This window comes from Sarcophilus harrisii, chromosome 2, assembly GCF_902635505.1.
Source record: "Sarcophilus harrisii chromosome 2, mSarHar1.11, whole genome shotgun sequence".
NCBI lineage: Eukaryota > Metazoa > Chordata > Mammalia > Dasyuromorphia > Dasyuridae > Sarcophilus > Sarcophilus harrisii.
In genome coordinates, this window is record NC_045427.1 from 71114172 (window position 1) to 71131058 (window position 16887).

At 35.4% G+C, this 16887-nt stretch overlaps 2 protein-coding genes across 2 annotated transcripts; both read left to right on the plus strand.

Annotated features, from left to right (window-relative positions):
- The first annotated feature begins 6831 nt into the window (after positions 1-6831).
- On the plus strand, positions 6832-7773 carry LOC100920430 (olfactory receptor 1361-like). The gene has a single exon (XM_012540280.1). It carries the CDS (start codon positions 6832-6834, stop codon positions 7771-7773), a length of 942 nt encoding a protein of 313 aa, XP_012395734.1.
- A 4137-nt stretch (positions 7774-11910) lies between these two features.
- On the plus strand, positions 11911-13576 carry LOC100920170 (olfactory receptor 1361-like). Its single transcript, XM_003758376.1, has 2 exons — positions 11911-11918; positions 12634-13576. The coding sequence occupies exons 1-2, from the start codon at positions 11911-11913 to the stop codon at positions 13574-13576; spliced, it is 951 nt and encodes a 316-aa protein (XP_003758424.1).
- The last annotated feature ends 3311 nt before the right edge of the window (positions 13577-16887 follow it).

The following is a 16887-nucleotide window of genomic DNA, read 5'->3' on the forward strand; positions in this document are numbered from 1 at the left end:
TGACATTGTTCTCTAAATTCCAAAAGAGATGACCTAGTGTAGCCGCAATAGTAGAATGACATTCTGCTATTCCTCCATTATAAGAGCTTTAAAGACTAGAAAGTACCAACAGCAATTATCTCATATGTCTGACAAATTAGCCATACTATAGAAAATATTTGAAACCTGGAAATACATCCATTCCTTGCTCAGTCATTATTTGGAAGAAAGGGGCCCTGACCCTAGGTAGTAGAAACTAGTCTATCTTCATCCAAGGGTAAAGATGGCTTATCAGTTGCTATTCATTCTGCATTTATTTTCGTATGTCAAGCATTTATTATATAGTTAGTTTTGCCAGGCATTTATTAAACAGCTACTAAAAACTAGTCAGGAAACACAAGAAAAAAGTTACAAAGTCCCTGCCCAACAGATGTAATAATACATTGAAATAGGGAAGTAGGCTAGGATATGGACCATCTAGCTGGGATTGGAGATAAAGTACAATGAGAAAGCAATCTGATTTTTAAAAATGGACATTTTGGGGCAGCTAGGTGGTGCATTAGACAGAGTACCAGCCCTGAAGTCAGGAGGACCTAAGTTCAAATCTTGCTTCAGACACTTAACACTTCCTAGCTTTGTGACCATGGGCAAGTCAGTTAACCCTAATTGCCTCAACAGCGACAGACATTTTGGGGTTTTTTTCTAAACTTTATTTCCATTCTTCCCTTTTCTCCCTCTTCATTCTGTGTCTCACTACCTCTAGATCTTTGAGGTAAAACTTTCTTGTTATCAGTTGTTATTGATCCTTATTATATTAGACACAATGGCATTTGCCAACTTTGCTGCAGACCCAGAGACATCCATCCCACTGGTAGTTCAATTTAGGTCCTTTATTGAGAAGACCAAGTCCCTGTAGAAGAGAAAAAATATTATGAACATAGTTACGGCCTTTCCTGTAAGTACTACAGACAAATTTGCCAATAATTCCAGTTCTGTCAATACATGGGACTCAAGGAACAGTTCTGTCAATACATGGGACTCAAGGAACATCAGTTTACACAATTCTGCTACTGAAAGATTTAATTGGTGCTCTTCACTTCCAATACTAAGACATCTTAATTTTAGGGCTCTGTATAAAGATGATATGGCAAAAAATGGACCCCAAGTATGACAGATGTGATCTCCTTATTCAGTTTACATCCTTATTCCAAGAATCCTACTCTAGATCATTTCATGGAGCAGGTAAGAGATAGTAATCCTATGGGAGATATTGGAGAAGAATTGAACAAAGGATATAATATTTGTGATAGGGAACTCAGTCCTCTTGAGACAGCTCATTTTATTTTGAGGCACCTCCATTTTCTTAGAAGCTTCACTTTATATCACAATCCAATAATTCTCTCTGTAACACCTTAGTCTTGCTCCTGATTGTGATGCCTTGTACAACATAGAACAAGTCTTATGTATTCAATGAAATTGTACCAAGCCCTTTCTTCACTTAGTTTTTTAAAATTCTATATAAAAAATTCCATGCAATTCTATATGTGTGTATGTATGTGAATGTATATAAATGTATAAAAAGAGACCATGATTTCCGGTCCCCTTGACAACCTCATTACTTTTTTGTGATGGATTATGGTTTTCAGATGTCTTTCCAAAGATGTGGCACTTTGAACTAAGCACAATACTTCCAATGTGTTGTGATCAGGGACAATCACATCTGGACAACCATAAATCTTGATACAGACAGTTTGGTTTGATGGAAGTATAATATATAAATATATTTTCTGTTAGAGGACTATTTTTTTTAACTTTTGTAATAGCCTTCTAAATATTCTCCCAATCTAGTATCTCCTTTCTCCAGTTCATCTGCCATACTTCTCCCAAAGGTATTTTCCAAAAGAAAAAGTTCAAACTCTTTCCCTCCCTACTCACAAAAGCCCCAGTGGCTCCATATTGCCCCTGGGAAAACATACAAACTTCTGTTTGGTCATTAAGACCGTTAACAATCTGGCTTCAGCCTCTCCAGGTGTGTTACACTTTACTCTCTTGTTTTTAACTGTACAATTCCATGAAACTGATCTTGCTGTTCTTTGCTGTATAATCCATCTCCCACCTCTATGTCTTTGTATTCTCTCCTCTTCTTCACTTTCTCATTAAAAATCAGTTGTAATGGTATTTCCAATATGAGACCTAACTACAAGTACCCCTTCCCTAATTACTTTTAATTTACCTTTATATATTAGATATGCCCTATGACAAAATGGATTCTGCCTATTCCCTTCTTATCTCAAGTCTTGTTTCCTCTTACTTCAACCAACAATTACCCTTGCTCAAGTATTTTTCTTAATTACTAGCATGTGTTAGCTCTGTTCCAGGGAAAACATGACACCAAATTCTTTTGGATTCTGATTCTGGTATCTGATAATTCTGTCTTCTCCTCTTTACATTAGACAACATGGTAGGATGAATAAAAATGAACAGTTTAGGATGAAAGAGAGCTTGAAGCTCTGGGTGACTAGAAAAATGGCATTGCCCTCAAAAGAAAACTTTTTTAAAAAATTTTCCCAGTTACATATAAAAACAGTGGAGATTTGGGGATATATTTACATTCATTTTTTTACATATTTCCTCATGAATCATGTTGGGAGACAGACATTAGAACAAAAAGGAAAAGCCACAAGAGCCACAAATAAGAAAAAGGGGGGAAGGGGAGTTAACATACCATATATCTTGATTTACATTCAGTCTCCATACTTCTCTCCCTGAATGTGGATGGTGTTTTCCATCCAATATTGGGATGATCTTGTATCACTGGACTGCTGAGAAGAACAAAGTCTGTTATAGTTGATCACTGCAACAATCTTGTTGATGCTATGTACAATGTTTTCCTCATTCTGCTTGTTTTCTCTCTGCATCAGTTCATGCAAATCTTTCTAGGCCTTTCTAAACCAATCTGTTCATCATTTTTAGAGAACAATAATATTCCATTACTTTCATTTGCTACAACTTATTCAGCCATTTTTCCAAATTTATGGGCATCTATTCATTTTCCAATTCTTTGCCACCACTACTGTAAACATCTCAAAAGAAAATTCAAAAGATAAGAGATTTTTGTTTGGAAAGATATTGAGTTCTGTTTTGAACATGGTAAGTTTCAGATAACTACTCTTCATTGATTAATCTATAGCCCACATCTGAAATAGATAGCTAATTCTGGAAAACATGCTGTAAATTTATTGACAAGAAGAGAATCATTAGGATGGTGGTGGTGGGAGGCTTCAAAGCATGCCATAATTAGGATTATTCCTTGAAGGAGCACAGTTTTTCAGCTTCTAGAAATAAGACTTTGTGGAAACATAAGATATGTCTTCAAATATCTGAAAGCCTGTTATATGCAGGCTTTTACTCTGTGGAATTTATAGAATTTATAGAAAAGTGAATTTTTATTAGTTAGAAGAAGAAGTTTCCAACAATTTGAGCTATTTGAAAATGGAATGTAGTGCTTAGAAGTAGTGAGTTCCCTGTCATTTACTTCATCAAAAAGAAACTAAACACATGTCAGTGATCTTGTTGACAGAATTTACACATCAGATAAAGATAAAGGAGGGGCAGGCAAGATGACCTGTAAGATCTCTTCTAAATCCAAGATATCTACTCCAATACTGTCTTTTGGGGGAAAAAATATTGATAATCAAAGAGAGAAACTTGCCAAAGTGATATTGAGTAGCCAAGTCAGATCTAGAATTCTGGTTACTTCCATGTATTAACATGAAAATCGTCAGAAAGATGAATAGAGAAGGGACATTATTCCACCTTTATCTTTAATGAGATGCTATGGGTATAAAATCTCAGAGGTTTATGAAATATGTAAATATTCCCACTCCAAGTCCAACACAGACTCCCACTGGGGCAAAGGAACCAAGTCTACCCTATCTTGTCCAAGGACTAACAGACCCTGTTTCCATCTTATCTATGCCAGGGAGAATTTCTCTGGGGCTTTCAACCTTTAGCTGGCTTCAAATTTCCCATTACCTGAAGGAAAGAAATAGAAGTAACAGAGCTAAGTGACAGTGCTTGAGATCTTTACAAACCATCTGGGTAAGATCTAGGGAAACAGCTAGGGCATTGCCTTCAAACACACATACACGTATACATACATACACACAAAACTCATACTCAGACACACAACATAGACACGTCATATAATTATACACAAATACATAATCCCTTTTTTCAGTTCAGCTGAAAGACAGGGAGAAATTCTATTTCAGGCAATTCTATACTTCATCTTACCCACCAATGGATAGGATGCAACTAACAGCAGGAAATAGAAGGATTATGATTGGGACAGTGGCTCAGTTCCTCTTTGGTAGAACTAAGCTAGACTATGGTCCTTGAAAGAGAATCCTAGGACTGAGAGCTAGAAGGAACTTTAAACATCCTCTAGTGGTAAACTTTTACTTTAAAGAAACTGGAGACCAAGAGAAAGTAGCTTGACTAGCTTAAAAACATGTATGTATGTAATTAGAGCTAGTATTAAAACAAGATTTTCTAAATTCAAATTCAATGGTCTGCCCATTACATTAAAACACAAATGTAATGTACTGGGGTTGGGGAAAGATCACCGAAATTTCCCATATATCATGGCCCAGCAAAAATCTCATTCTCTCTGATCAATCCAATCTAAACTGAATTTTCCCTTTTCTGAATTCCTGTAGCATATATTGTTTAGTCTATCCAAGGAAATAGAATTCTAAGTTCTCTTTCTGGTCTAATATTCTAGGAATCTGTAGACCCACAATTTTCTACATTTTAAGAGAAGCATGGGAAATTAAGTTTATTCTGATAGGAAAAGATTAGGGGTATTTATCTTCTCCATAGAGAAGTATAGTTTCTCTTACATAGCTTTCCTTTTCCCTTTTCTCTACTGCACTGTGGAAGAGAGATATCATTCTGAGGGACCCGAAACTTGTGAAGACTAATAGACAGGGAAAGACAGCAGTTTCAGGAAGATATCTTTAAACTGAATCACTTAAAGACAGGAATTATGAAGGAAACTTTAATAAGGAGTCACCATAAGACTGGATACAAATCATCTTGAAGTCTTGGAGCAATGCTACAGTCTCATAAGATTTGGGTGAGTAAGGGAAGGTTATTCACCTCTAAAGGTATTGAACTAAAACAAAGTTAGGTTAATACATCATAAGATCCTAACATTTAGATCTTAGTTCATAAATATATAATTAACTGGGACCCTATAGGTCATTTAGTACAATTCCTACATTTTAAAAATGAGTTACTGAGATCTAAAGTGGTTGAATTATGTTCTTGAAGTCACAGAAGTAGTAAGTAATAAAGGTTTGAACATAGGCCACCGCGCTCAAAATTTAGCTCTTTCTGATATATCATATAGCAGCTGATAAAAACTAAGGTTCATATTTAAATGACATTTTAAGGTGATTTGCTTAAAATAATACTATGAACTAGATAATATAAGTATTATTAATCCCATATGTTACCAACCAAGCTTCATGGAAACAGAGATTTATTCAAGTTCACACGGTTAATAATCAATAATACTTGCTAAGGTGAGGACTAAAATTCAAGTCTTTGTATTTAAAATACAGTGGTATTCCCTATGTGTCTTGCGGCTTATTAAAAAAAATAAAATTACATTTTATTTAATATGTTAACTTTTTAAAAACTCTATAAAACAATTTATCAAGTTAATATGTCTGACTATTTTAATAGAGTTGTATTCTTAAAATAAAAGGAAGCAGTATAAAATCAAGTTATGAATTGAATCTCAACTAAAGATAATCTTTAGATTAGATTAGATCCAGTGAACTGCAGCAAATATTATCCACAAATTTTATCTATGTTAGCTACCTGTCTATCTTTCTATCACCTATTCTTTGATTCTGTACCTGTATTTTAATCATTTCATGAAATTCCCAGAGTGGAAAATGTCTTTACTAGTGCAGATTTCACATAGTTCTTCACTTCTGTAACTTATTTTTAAATATTGACTTATCATTATTCCAGAAGACAAGTGAATCAGCATGCTACCCATCTTCTGATAAAATGGTGATAGACTCAGAGTATAAAATAAGACATGTTTTTTGAACATAGCCATGTGAGAATTTGTTTTCCTTAACCGAACATTAGTTAAAAGAATTTTTTTTCTCTTTTTCTTTTCAATGGCTTGGATAGAGTAAAAGAAAAAAAATGTTGTTAATTGAAACAACATTTAAAATACAATGAAATGTGTTGGGAGAGGACATTTATACTCTTGTAGAATTATACAAGAATATACTAAAAGTTTAAGTACAGTTAGTGTGTGTGAAAGAGATTGAACTTAAATAAATCTAGGGCTTCCTGATTCCACAACTGCCTCTCACTGACAATAATAACTTACATGAATTTTAGGAAAGTGTACAAGAGTGTAGAGGTAGAATGTAAAGGAGCAAACAGGCATGAGAAGGACACAAATTTAAATGTCCAACTCATCAAATGTATGTCACAGCTATATGTCCTTTATGAACATTATAAAGACCTCACAATACCAATTGCTAAATGACTTCATTATTTGTTTCTCCATGCAGAACTTATATTGTTTCTTTATTTACTGCCTTTAAGTTAGTTCTAAATGCATGACCAAATCTATATTCCCTGATAAGAGTATTTGATCATTAGTCTAAAAAGTTACATTAATTTTGCAGTTTAAATAATGCCAAATGAAGAAACATCTTGAATTTGCCATATGCAAGAAAACTAGTTGCTAAGTAAAGAATAAAACTCTATAATCCTTTGTTGATTGAGCTATATTTTTTTTTTCCTCTGGCAGATATGGACAGAGCAAACCAAACCATTATCTCTGAATTCCTTCTCCTGGGACTCTCTAGTCAACCAGAACAGCAGAAAATTCTCTTCTGGCTGTTCCTGTGTGTTTATCTTGTCACTGTGTTTGGAAACTTGCTCATCATGCTGGCCATTGGCTTGGATGCCCGGCTTCACTCACCAATGTATTTTTTCTTGGCCAATCTCTCTTTTGTTGATATTTGCTTTTCATCAGTTACAATCCCCAAAATGTTGGTAAACCACATATCAAAAAGCAACTCTATCTCTTATGTGGAGTGCATGATACAAATGTATTTCTTTATTACTTTTATAAACATGGATGGGTTTCTTCTGGTGGTAATGGCTTATGACCGTTACATGGCCATTTGCCGCCCACTTCACTACACTACTGTCATGCGCCCTGGGCTTTGTATCCTTCTGGTGGCCATATCCTGGGTCATTACTAATCTTCATGCCCTCTTACACACCCTATTAATGGCTCAATTGTCCTTCTGTGCTGACAACACTATTCCCCACTTCTTCTGTGATCCCTACCCAGTTAGAAAACTCTCCTGTTCAGACACTTACATCAGTGATTTGATGGTGTTCACTGTAGGTGGGGTAGTGTTTGTTACCCCATTCACATGCATCGCCATCTCTTATGTCTTCATATTCTCCAATGTGATGAAAATCCCATCTACCCAAGGAATACAGAAAGCCCTGTCCACTTGTGGCTCTCACCTCACTGTGGTTTCCCTCTTTTATGGGGCCATCATGGGGATCTATTTGCGCCCCTCATCTTCCTACTCAGCTGTGGACACAGTAGCCACAGTGATCTTTACTGTCGTTACGCCCATGCTTAATCCCTTTATCTATAGCCTGAGAAATCAGGACATGAAGGCAGCTGTACGGAAACTGATTCTTACAAAAGTGATTTTGCAAATGCCTTAGAATCATAGAATTCAATTTAATTCAACAAATATTTAGTATGAATCAAAGTGTTTACTAAGTACTTGTTCTATAGCAAGTTCTGTACAAGGAGCTGGTTCAAGAAAGACAAAAATAAAACTATTCCTCTTCACAAGAAGCTTACATTCTATTGGGAAAATGACATATCTATATCTATAGATATATATATATCAAAGTAAATATGCAGAAATGAAGAAGCATGGAAGACAACTAGTCTAGTCAGGAACTTCAGAACCTCTATTCTTTCTCTCTTTAGAGGATCTTCACAAAGTTTATTGTGAAATATGGTGGTTGATGATTGTCTAGTTTTTCTGCTAATTTGCTGCTGTATCCTCACAAGGCATACTTTCTGGATGTTTGTCTTAGTTGGACTTTCTCTTCATTGTAGTCAAGCAGTTTCAGATGAATGTTTCAGTCTGTTGCTTGGCTGGTTCAATAATTGTTTCCATTTCCCCTACAACTTTTGTTACTTTCCCTTTCAATAATTTTAATCAGTTTGATAGGTGCATAAGGCATGTTGATGTTACCTTCATAACATTTTTCTCCATAACACTCCATTCTTCAGTCCTCTGGCACTATCACCAACTTAGTACAGACATTTACCATCTTAAGCCTGGACTGTTCCAATACTATGCTTATTGGTCTTCCTGCCTTAGGTCTCTTCCCACTATACTCCACTATTTACTCAGCTGTCAAAATGATCTTCCTAAAGCAGAAATCTGATCATATCATCTCCACTAATCAATAAACTGTAATGGGTCCTCAAAGGCCTTCAGACCTATTCTGCCACCAGTCTTATACTTTATACCTCACCATGTTTTCTTTCATCCAGTGATTCTGGCTTCTTTGCTGTTCTTCACACAAATTACCCCATTTGTCAACTTCAAGAATTTTCACTGGCTGACCCCATGCATGGAATGTTCTTCCTTCTAATCTCTGCCTCTGGGCTTCCTTCAAATCTCAGCTAAAATCTTTCCTTCTACAGTAATTCTTTCCCAATAGCTCTTAATTCTTACTACCTCTTTCCATCTGTTATTTATTTCCTATTTATGCTGGATATGGCTTGTTTGAACATAATTGTTTTCACATTGTTTTCCCATTAGAATATTACCTTCCTGAAGACAAGGACTGCCTTTTATCTTTCCTTGTCTCCTCAGCATTTAGTATAGTGCTCATCCTAAAAGTTAGGTGGTATAGTGGCAATAATGCTGGACTGGGAGTCAGGAAAACCCCATTTCACGTCCCATATTTACTAGTTTGTGATCTTGGGCAAGTCACTTTGCTTCAGTTTTCTCAACTATTAATGAAGATAAATAATATCACCCATTTTACAGGATTGTTGTGAGAACCAAATGAGGTAATATATGAAGAGTACTTTTCAAACTTTAAAGTATTACATAAATACCAACTGAAATAATAGCAATATTTTTTATTATTATTGTGGGAGAATAGGAGCAGAGCCTTTAGACACTCCCTCACCTTTCCCTGAAGATGCCTCTCAGTGGGGGAAACAAATGAGCTCACTCTAACCAGGACTTGAATACAATGGAATTTCCTTAAGCTATCAAAAGTGTTTGGAAAATCTAGATATAAGAGAGATCAATGCTATTTCAAAGAGTTCTTGAGTGTGTTTTGATGCATACCTCGTGCTTTTTTATTCTTTCTGAATGCTCCAATTTCTCCTCTGCCAAATGTCAATCCTTCGATTCTAGCTACTCCTGTCAAAATCTTCTAAAGAGCCAAGCTTCTCTAACCCAATGTCTCAACATTTATGATCTTTTCGGCTACCATCTCATTGCAACCTACTGATTACTCATGGATCTTCACCCTTGTGCAGACAGAATCCACTAGTTCTCCCAATTAACTTTTCAATGAAATCTGACCCCTGACACATACTGTGCATCTCTGGGATATTTATTTAACCTTTCATGCCTCCAGCAAGTTACTAAAACTGTCAGGTTAAAACTAGCTGTCCATGTGCTTTGGTAAACACTAGGCTTTTTTTTTTAAACAATCTGGTCTAAGTGATTTACCTAGGGTCACACAGCTAGTATCTGAAGCCACATTTGAACTCATGTCCTCCTAACTCCAGGGCCAGTATTCTATTCATGGTGATATCTAGAAGCTTCCATAATTTCTTTACACCAATGAAATAATAGATTTGAATTTTTTAAACTATTACTTTTGTTGTTTCATATCAAAAATTGTTATACCCTATTGTTGTATATCTACATCTCATCAGAATTTCCATACATAAATAAAATCTCAAGTCTAGATTTTTTATTATTTTTGAAGAACAAGAACAAGGAGGAAGATATGCTAATGATATCAAAGAAATATAAAAAGAATGCAGAAGCTTCATCTTTCTCACAGCCCTAGAGGCATGAAAACAGGACTGAATATCCAGGATGTGTGAATTCCCTGACCAAGACACATAGATTTATCCCCCCAAGATGATAGATGGTTCATTCTCCCCTCATGAACACTTCTTCCCCCTAATATGGACAAATGGTCTTAGATCTTGTGTCCCTCAGGGCCTGCCTACACAGGCACTCATACTCTGTTGGTTATGTCAAGGAGATGGAAACACAGGGGACATAACTCATTGAAGCAGCCAAGAAACTTCCCATGAGATGAGAATAGAATGAGGAAATCTTGTGTGCTAGACTTTTCTAGCACAAAACTCTACTCTGTCTTTCCCTAAAACCTATCCAGAGGGAACAAGAAAAGCAGCAATTTGCAATGGGCAGAATGAAGGAGGGAAAGAGAAGCTTCTTAGGGAGTCACATAGTCTAAGAACAACTGTCTTCACTGAACATTTCTGATCCCTAGATCTACTATAAGATAGCTTTGTACTGCATTCATTATACCTTCCAGATGCCTCTCATTTCTGAGTCTGACTTGTAATTAAAAGCTATTACTATCTTGTCCAATCAGTTCCCCTATCCAAAAGAAAGCTATGTCTGCAGCAGAAGTGGTCCATCCAAATCTACATATTCAAGCCAGTGACTTCATCTCTTCTGTTCCACAAAGAACCCAAGCATCTACCACTACCATCCTTTCCAGGACTCCCATAGCCAATCCCAATCTTCAGCACTTTTTGTGGAGAAGATTGTTGGATCCTTAACCATCTTCTCACCACTGTGGAAAAGAGAAAGGTAGATAATGGAACAAGGTAGCTTGGTAACTTTAAGAGATCACAACATGCTGATCAGGTAAGAGGCGAGGGAATGGGAACAGGAAAGTCTTACTCAGATGCAGATAGAGACACACTCAGATATTCTGAGACAAACTCACAGACAACACACAAAGACACCAAAACACATATAAAGAAACAGAATCATACAAAGACATAAACAGGTGTACACAAATGCAGACAGAGACACACTAGGACACAGACACAGAAGTAAGTTTAGTTACTGTTTTGTTCACTACCCTACAAAGTTTACTACTTGTTCTTTAATTGATCCTTACTCCAAAAGAAGTTTCCAGCCTTCCTAGAATCTATAAAATTTGAACAATTACCAATAATAAAAGATAGAATGTGACAAATGTTAAGTTCACAGGAAGAAGAGATAGTACTTTTATAGAGGGTAAGGGTTCTTAACCTTTATTGTAGTATGGACCTCACTGGCCATCTAGTGAAACCTATGGATCCCTTCCCAGAATGATGCTTTTAACACAGAATAAAATACAAAGTATTACCCCAAAACCCATTATATTGAAATACAGATATCATTTTTTTTAAGTTCATGGGTCCCTGGTAAAGATTCTCTAGAAGAAAAGAATTAGAACAGGATTTTTGAGAATGATGGTATTTCAGCCAGGTTTCAAAGGATGGGATTAGATTTCAAAATATAGAAATGGGAAAGAATAGGATTGTGTGAGAGGGGGAATCTTATACATTCCAGCAGAGGTAAGAACATGAGCAAAGTATCAGAAAGATTAGATCATTTTCACTGAACAGTCAGTGGTGCAAATGGTTGGAGTAGAGGGTGTGGGAAAAGGGAAACGAAAGATAAAGCCATCCTATTGATCATGGATTCACAGGAATTAGACCTTAGAAATAATTGAATCCAAAAGCTCTAAATTTTGTGTATCATGCAAGATTTTGGCATCATGGGGAAGTCTCTGGATCTATTCTCAGATAATATTATTAAACAAAATATAAAATGATACAAAGAAAACTAGCTATATTGAAAAAGATTACCAGGAAATGGTTACAAATATTTTTTTTAAAGTTCAGAGGGTGAAATTATAGTAAGTGTTCAATGAGTGAGCAATCACTGCAGTTCGGGTTATGTGAAAAGGAGTAATGGGAAATAAATAAAAAAAATAGTTTGGAGCAAATAAGTGAACCAGGGAGGCAAAACATGAAGTGAATCTTGTAGGCTGAGCATATCAGCAAAAGTCAAGAGGTTCAGGGGATGATTACTACTAGAGTGTTTAACCATTTTCTTCTACTGCTCATTTATCAGATGAAGAACTGAGGCAAACAGGGTTAAGCGACTTGCCCAGGGTCACACAGCCAATAATGTCTGAGGCCAGATTTGAAATCAGGAACTATGCCTAGTGCTCTATCCACTGGGCTACATGTAAATCATTGATGAATTCAAGTTATTATTTAATTTTTAATATTGTTACTAGAGCAATGTAGTGAAAAGAAATCTGGGTTGGGATTCTGGAGAACTAATTTCTGGGTTTAATTATGTTAACTTTGAGCAAACTATTTCCTTGTTATTATCCTCAGTTTTCTCATCTGTTAAAAAAAAAAACCATTGGACAAGATGATATACTATATCTTTATAGTTCTAATATTCTTTCTATGGCATTTTTTGAAAGGATGAACAGAGGAAACCTGACCAGTGTATCAGAGTTCCTCCTATTGGGCCTCTCCAGGTGGCCTGAGCACCAACAACTCCTCTTTCCATTGTTCTTGGGGATGTACTTGATCACAGTAACTGGGAATCTATTAATCATCCTAGCCATATGTTCCAATGTTAACCTTCATAGCCCCATGTACTTTTTCCTCATCAATCTCTCCTTCACCGACATCTGTTTTATCTCTACCACAGTCCCCAAGATGTTAATGAACCTTTATACCCAGGATTATACCATCTCCTATGTGAAGTGCCTGATTCAAATGTACTTTTTCACCTTGTTTGTTGGACTAGATGACTTCCTCTTGGGTATGATGGCTTATGACCGATACATAGCCATCTGCTGCCCACTTCATTATTCAATGGTAATGAGCCCCAGAATCTGCATACTATTTGTGTCTGGGTCCTGGATCATCACTAACAGCTGTTCCTTGTTACATACTCTTCTAGTAAATCAGTTGTCTTTTTGTGAAGAGAATATAATCCCCCACTTCTTCTGTGACCTTTCAGCCCTGCTCAAGCTCTCTTGCTCTGATACTTACATCAATGACCTAGAGATTATAATCGTGGGAGGATTTTTGGTTGGTGCCCCATTTGTTCTAATCATGGTGTCCTATATTCACATTATTTTGGCCATTCTGAAGATCCCATCTACTGGAGGCAAGTATAAAGCTTTTTCTACCTGTGGTTCTCACCTCTGTAGTGTGTCCATCTTCTATGGAACCCTCATGGGGGTGTATTTTCTTCCCTCCTCCACTCATCTAGACAATTTAGACATGCTAGCTGCCATCTTCTATACCATACTGACTCCCATGCTCAACCCCTTCATCTATAGTCTGAGGAACCAGGACATGCAGAATTCTCTGAGACTTTTTCTCAACAAGAGAATATTCTCCTTCAGGTGACCCTTGCCTTCAAGATCTGCAAAAATAAATAAATAAATAAATAAACAGAACCATGTAGATTAATGGGAATGAGATAAGGTATGTAGAGTAACTGGAATTGGCTAAAGAAAGAAGAAAGGTGTTAGGGAGAGAATAGGGGAGGAATTTTTGTAGGGGGAGTTGAGCTAAGTAATAACAAGGCAAGGTAGCAAAATAGAAGTTAAGTGGAGGAGTCAGTAGGGATTAGAAATAAAAGATACACATAAACATAATAATGTTTAGGAATAGAATTTTTTCTTGTAAAAGTGGGGTTAGGAATCATTGATCTCAGATGAATTTAAAGCTAAAATAGGCTTAATCAAAAGAGAAAATGGGGAAACTACACTATATGTCAATTATATTAATCAATATTGCTTTAAACTACTTAAAATAACTAGACAATATAAAATTGGAATATTGTTGTAGGGTAGGAAATGATGTTAATAGATTTATAAAAATATAGAAAGACTTGGATTGAATAAGGATAATGTCATTTACCTTCAGAGAAATGGAGGACAAACAGCCATAGTATGGTCTTACATAAATTTATATGAATGTATGTGTGTATATGTGTATAATTATAGATATCTATGTATAGACATGTATATTTATATGGATATATGTATAGCTATATTATGTATATACAAAACACACATAGGTGTATCTATAAATATATCTGTGCTTAATTGTAGCCTTCTTGGCGGAGAGGGAAGAAAGGGGGAAAAAAGAATAAAGTAAAAAGTGCACAGCAGAAAACAAAAGAAAACCTGGAAAAGAAAAAAATGGACAGCTCTGAACACAATATGTAGTACTTATTATATAAGCTTTCTTGAAATAGAAATTCATCGTTTCACATTTTGAATCCTCCCTTACGTTCTGCTGTGCATATGGCATTTTTTTCTTTTTCTATTTTCTATTTGTTTTAAATAACTAAATAATTATTTAAAAGGAAAAATAAACAGGACAAGAGAACTATTTATATAATGATCACATAAACATCAATTAAAACAATACTGAAAATTTTCAGACCTTTGATCAATGTAGTAACCAATCACAACTTCAGAGAATGAAAGGTGAAGCTGGCCTCCCACCTCTCAATACAGCAAGTCTATATTTGTTTACATGATAAAATCTTGATTTGTTTTGCTTGATTATATTTACTTGCAGAAAAGAAAGTATGGAGCATCTAGGTGGCACAGTAGATAGAGCACCAGCCCTGAAGTTAGGAGAACCTGAGTTCAAATCTGATCTTAGAAACTTAATGCTTCCTAGCTGTATGACCCTAGGCAAGTCACTTAACCCCTATTGTCTCAGCAAAGAAAAAAAAAAAGAGGGTCTTATTGCCAGGGGTAGTAATTGAGAAGTTACACTGATGTTAAGATGACTATCACTATTTTTTTTTTAATATTGAATGAGGGTACTAATGTGGGCACCATTGGGAGCCACCTCCTTGTGGGAGTAAACCAAAGCCTATATACTAATAAAAAAAGGACAATCTGCTACTCAGAGGTACGGAAATGGGAAGCCTAAGATTCATAAGTGGGAAGCTTCTTTGACTAGTGTTCAATACAACCTTTAATATCGAAAAAATATATTAAGCACATTGACACCTAAGTTGCTAAGGCTTAATATGTAGCACCAGAACTGAATGTTACCACTACTGCCTTATTAAGTTCTATTTGGGTGGCTAGTTTTAACCTGAATTCAATTTTTGTTTATTTTTTTTTTCTTTGTGAGGCAATAGGGGTTATGTGACTTGCCCAGGGTCACATAGCTAGCAAGTGTTAAGTATCTGAGGCCAGATTTGGCCAGTCCTCTATCCACTGTGCCATCTAGCTGCTCTGAATTCAATTTTTGTAACCAAAAAATAAAAAGGCAAAACACTTGAATACATAGAAGAGAGCAACACACTTTTTGTAGGTTTTGCAATAACCACCCAATTATCTATTTTGATAGTTTCTCTTTAAAAAATGTAATTAATTTTATATGGTTAAAAGAGCTTCATATAAACTTATGTCTTTGTATCTTCCTAGATTTATCAAGTCTCTGCTTATATTTATGCTTAAATGGTAATTATTAGGGGGAAAATAACTGAGTTTGTAATTCAGAATAGGCAACACATTGAGAGTAATTTAACTTCAATATAATGTTTATAATTCTAGGCTTTTATTTTGTTTATGAAATTCAGTTCATATTATCATCAGTTCTCTATTCTGTTTAAATAATGCTTAGGAAGGACATCGATAGATGGTCATAAAGCTTTTTGATATGTTTAGAAAATAATTCTATTTTTAAATTTTGGTCAAACATGTGGTGCTTCTGATTAAAATTACTGCAGAAACCTCTTCACATAATCTACATTAGTTCTAATGCTTCATGAGAGATATTTCAGAGACAGTCATGAATATCAGACATTTCTCTATCAGTTCTAGGATTTGAGATAAAACTGAGCATTAGATCTTGGAAGAATAATTCCATACAATAAGTGTTGGGTTCCATTTTAAAATAATCCCCCTATTTTTATATATGTGAAATGTCCCTTAATATATCTCATTTGGGTAGTTGGGTGGCATTGTAGAGTTCTGGGTCTAGAATTGGGAATACTCATGTTCCTGAATTCAAATCATACCTCTGGCACTTACTATCGGTATAATCTTGGCCAAGACACCTAACCTTCTTTGCCTCAGTTTCCTCATCTGTGTATTGGAGAAGAAAATAGCAAACCGGTTCAATATCCTTACAAAGAAAACCTTGCCAAGAGTTGGATACAATTGAACAACCCATCATATTCCTTATCCTACAAGGGTAAGTTAGGCCATATGAAAAAACATAGCTCTCTACTTTTTTTATTTTGAATTTTGATAAACATTGAAGAAGATGGACCTGTTAAACTTTATCTCAGACAAAAAAATTCAATAGTTGTCTGTTTGGGGTGAAAATTTTCAGAAGACAATTTAGTCATCATCTATTTTCTATATTTGTTTTAAATTTTCATTTCAACAATGAAACATTTTAGCAAATACTAGGGGAATAAAATTTCTGAACTATTTAAAAATACAAAAATATTGGATTAAAATTTAGGCAAGAAAACAGATATTGTTCTTCTCAGCAGCATCATAATCACAATAAAATAATAACTTTTACATAGTGCTTACAATGTGACAGATGATTTGCAACCTGGCTGTTGTTATCTCCATTTTACAAATGAGGAAACTGAGACAAACAGAATTTAAGTTATTTGCCCATGATCACAAAGCTAGTAATTGTCTGAAGTTATATTTTAATTCAGGTCT

Bases quoted from the DNA above. Each gene is read 5' to 3' on its own strand.
- LOC100920430 (XM_012540280.1), top strand. From the start codon at position 6,832: ATGGACAGAGCAAACCAAACCATTATCTCTGAATTCCTTCTCCTGGGA.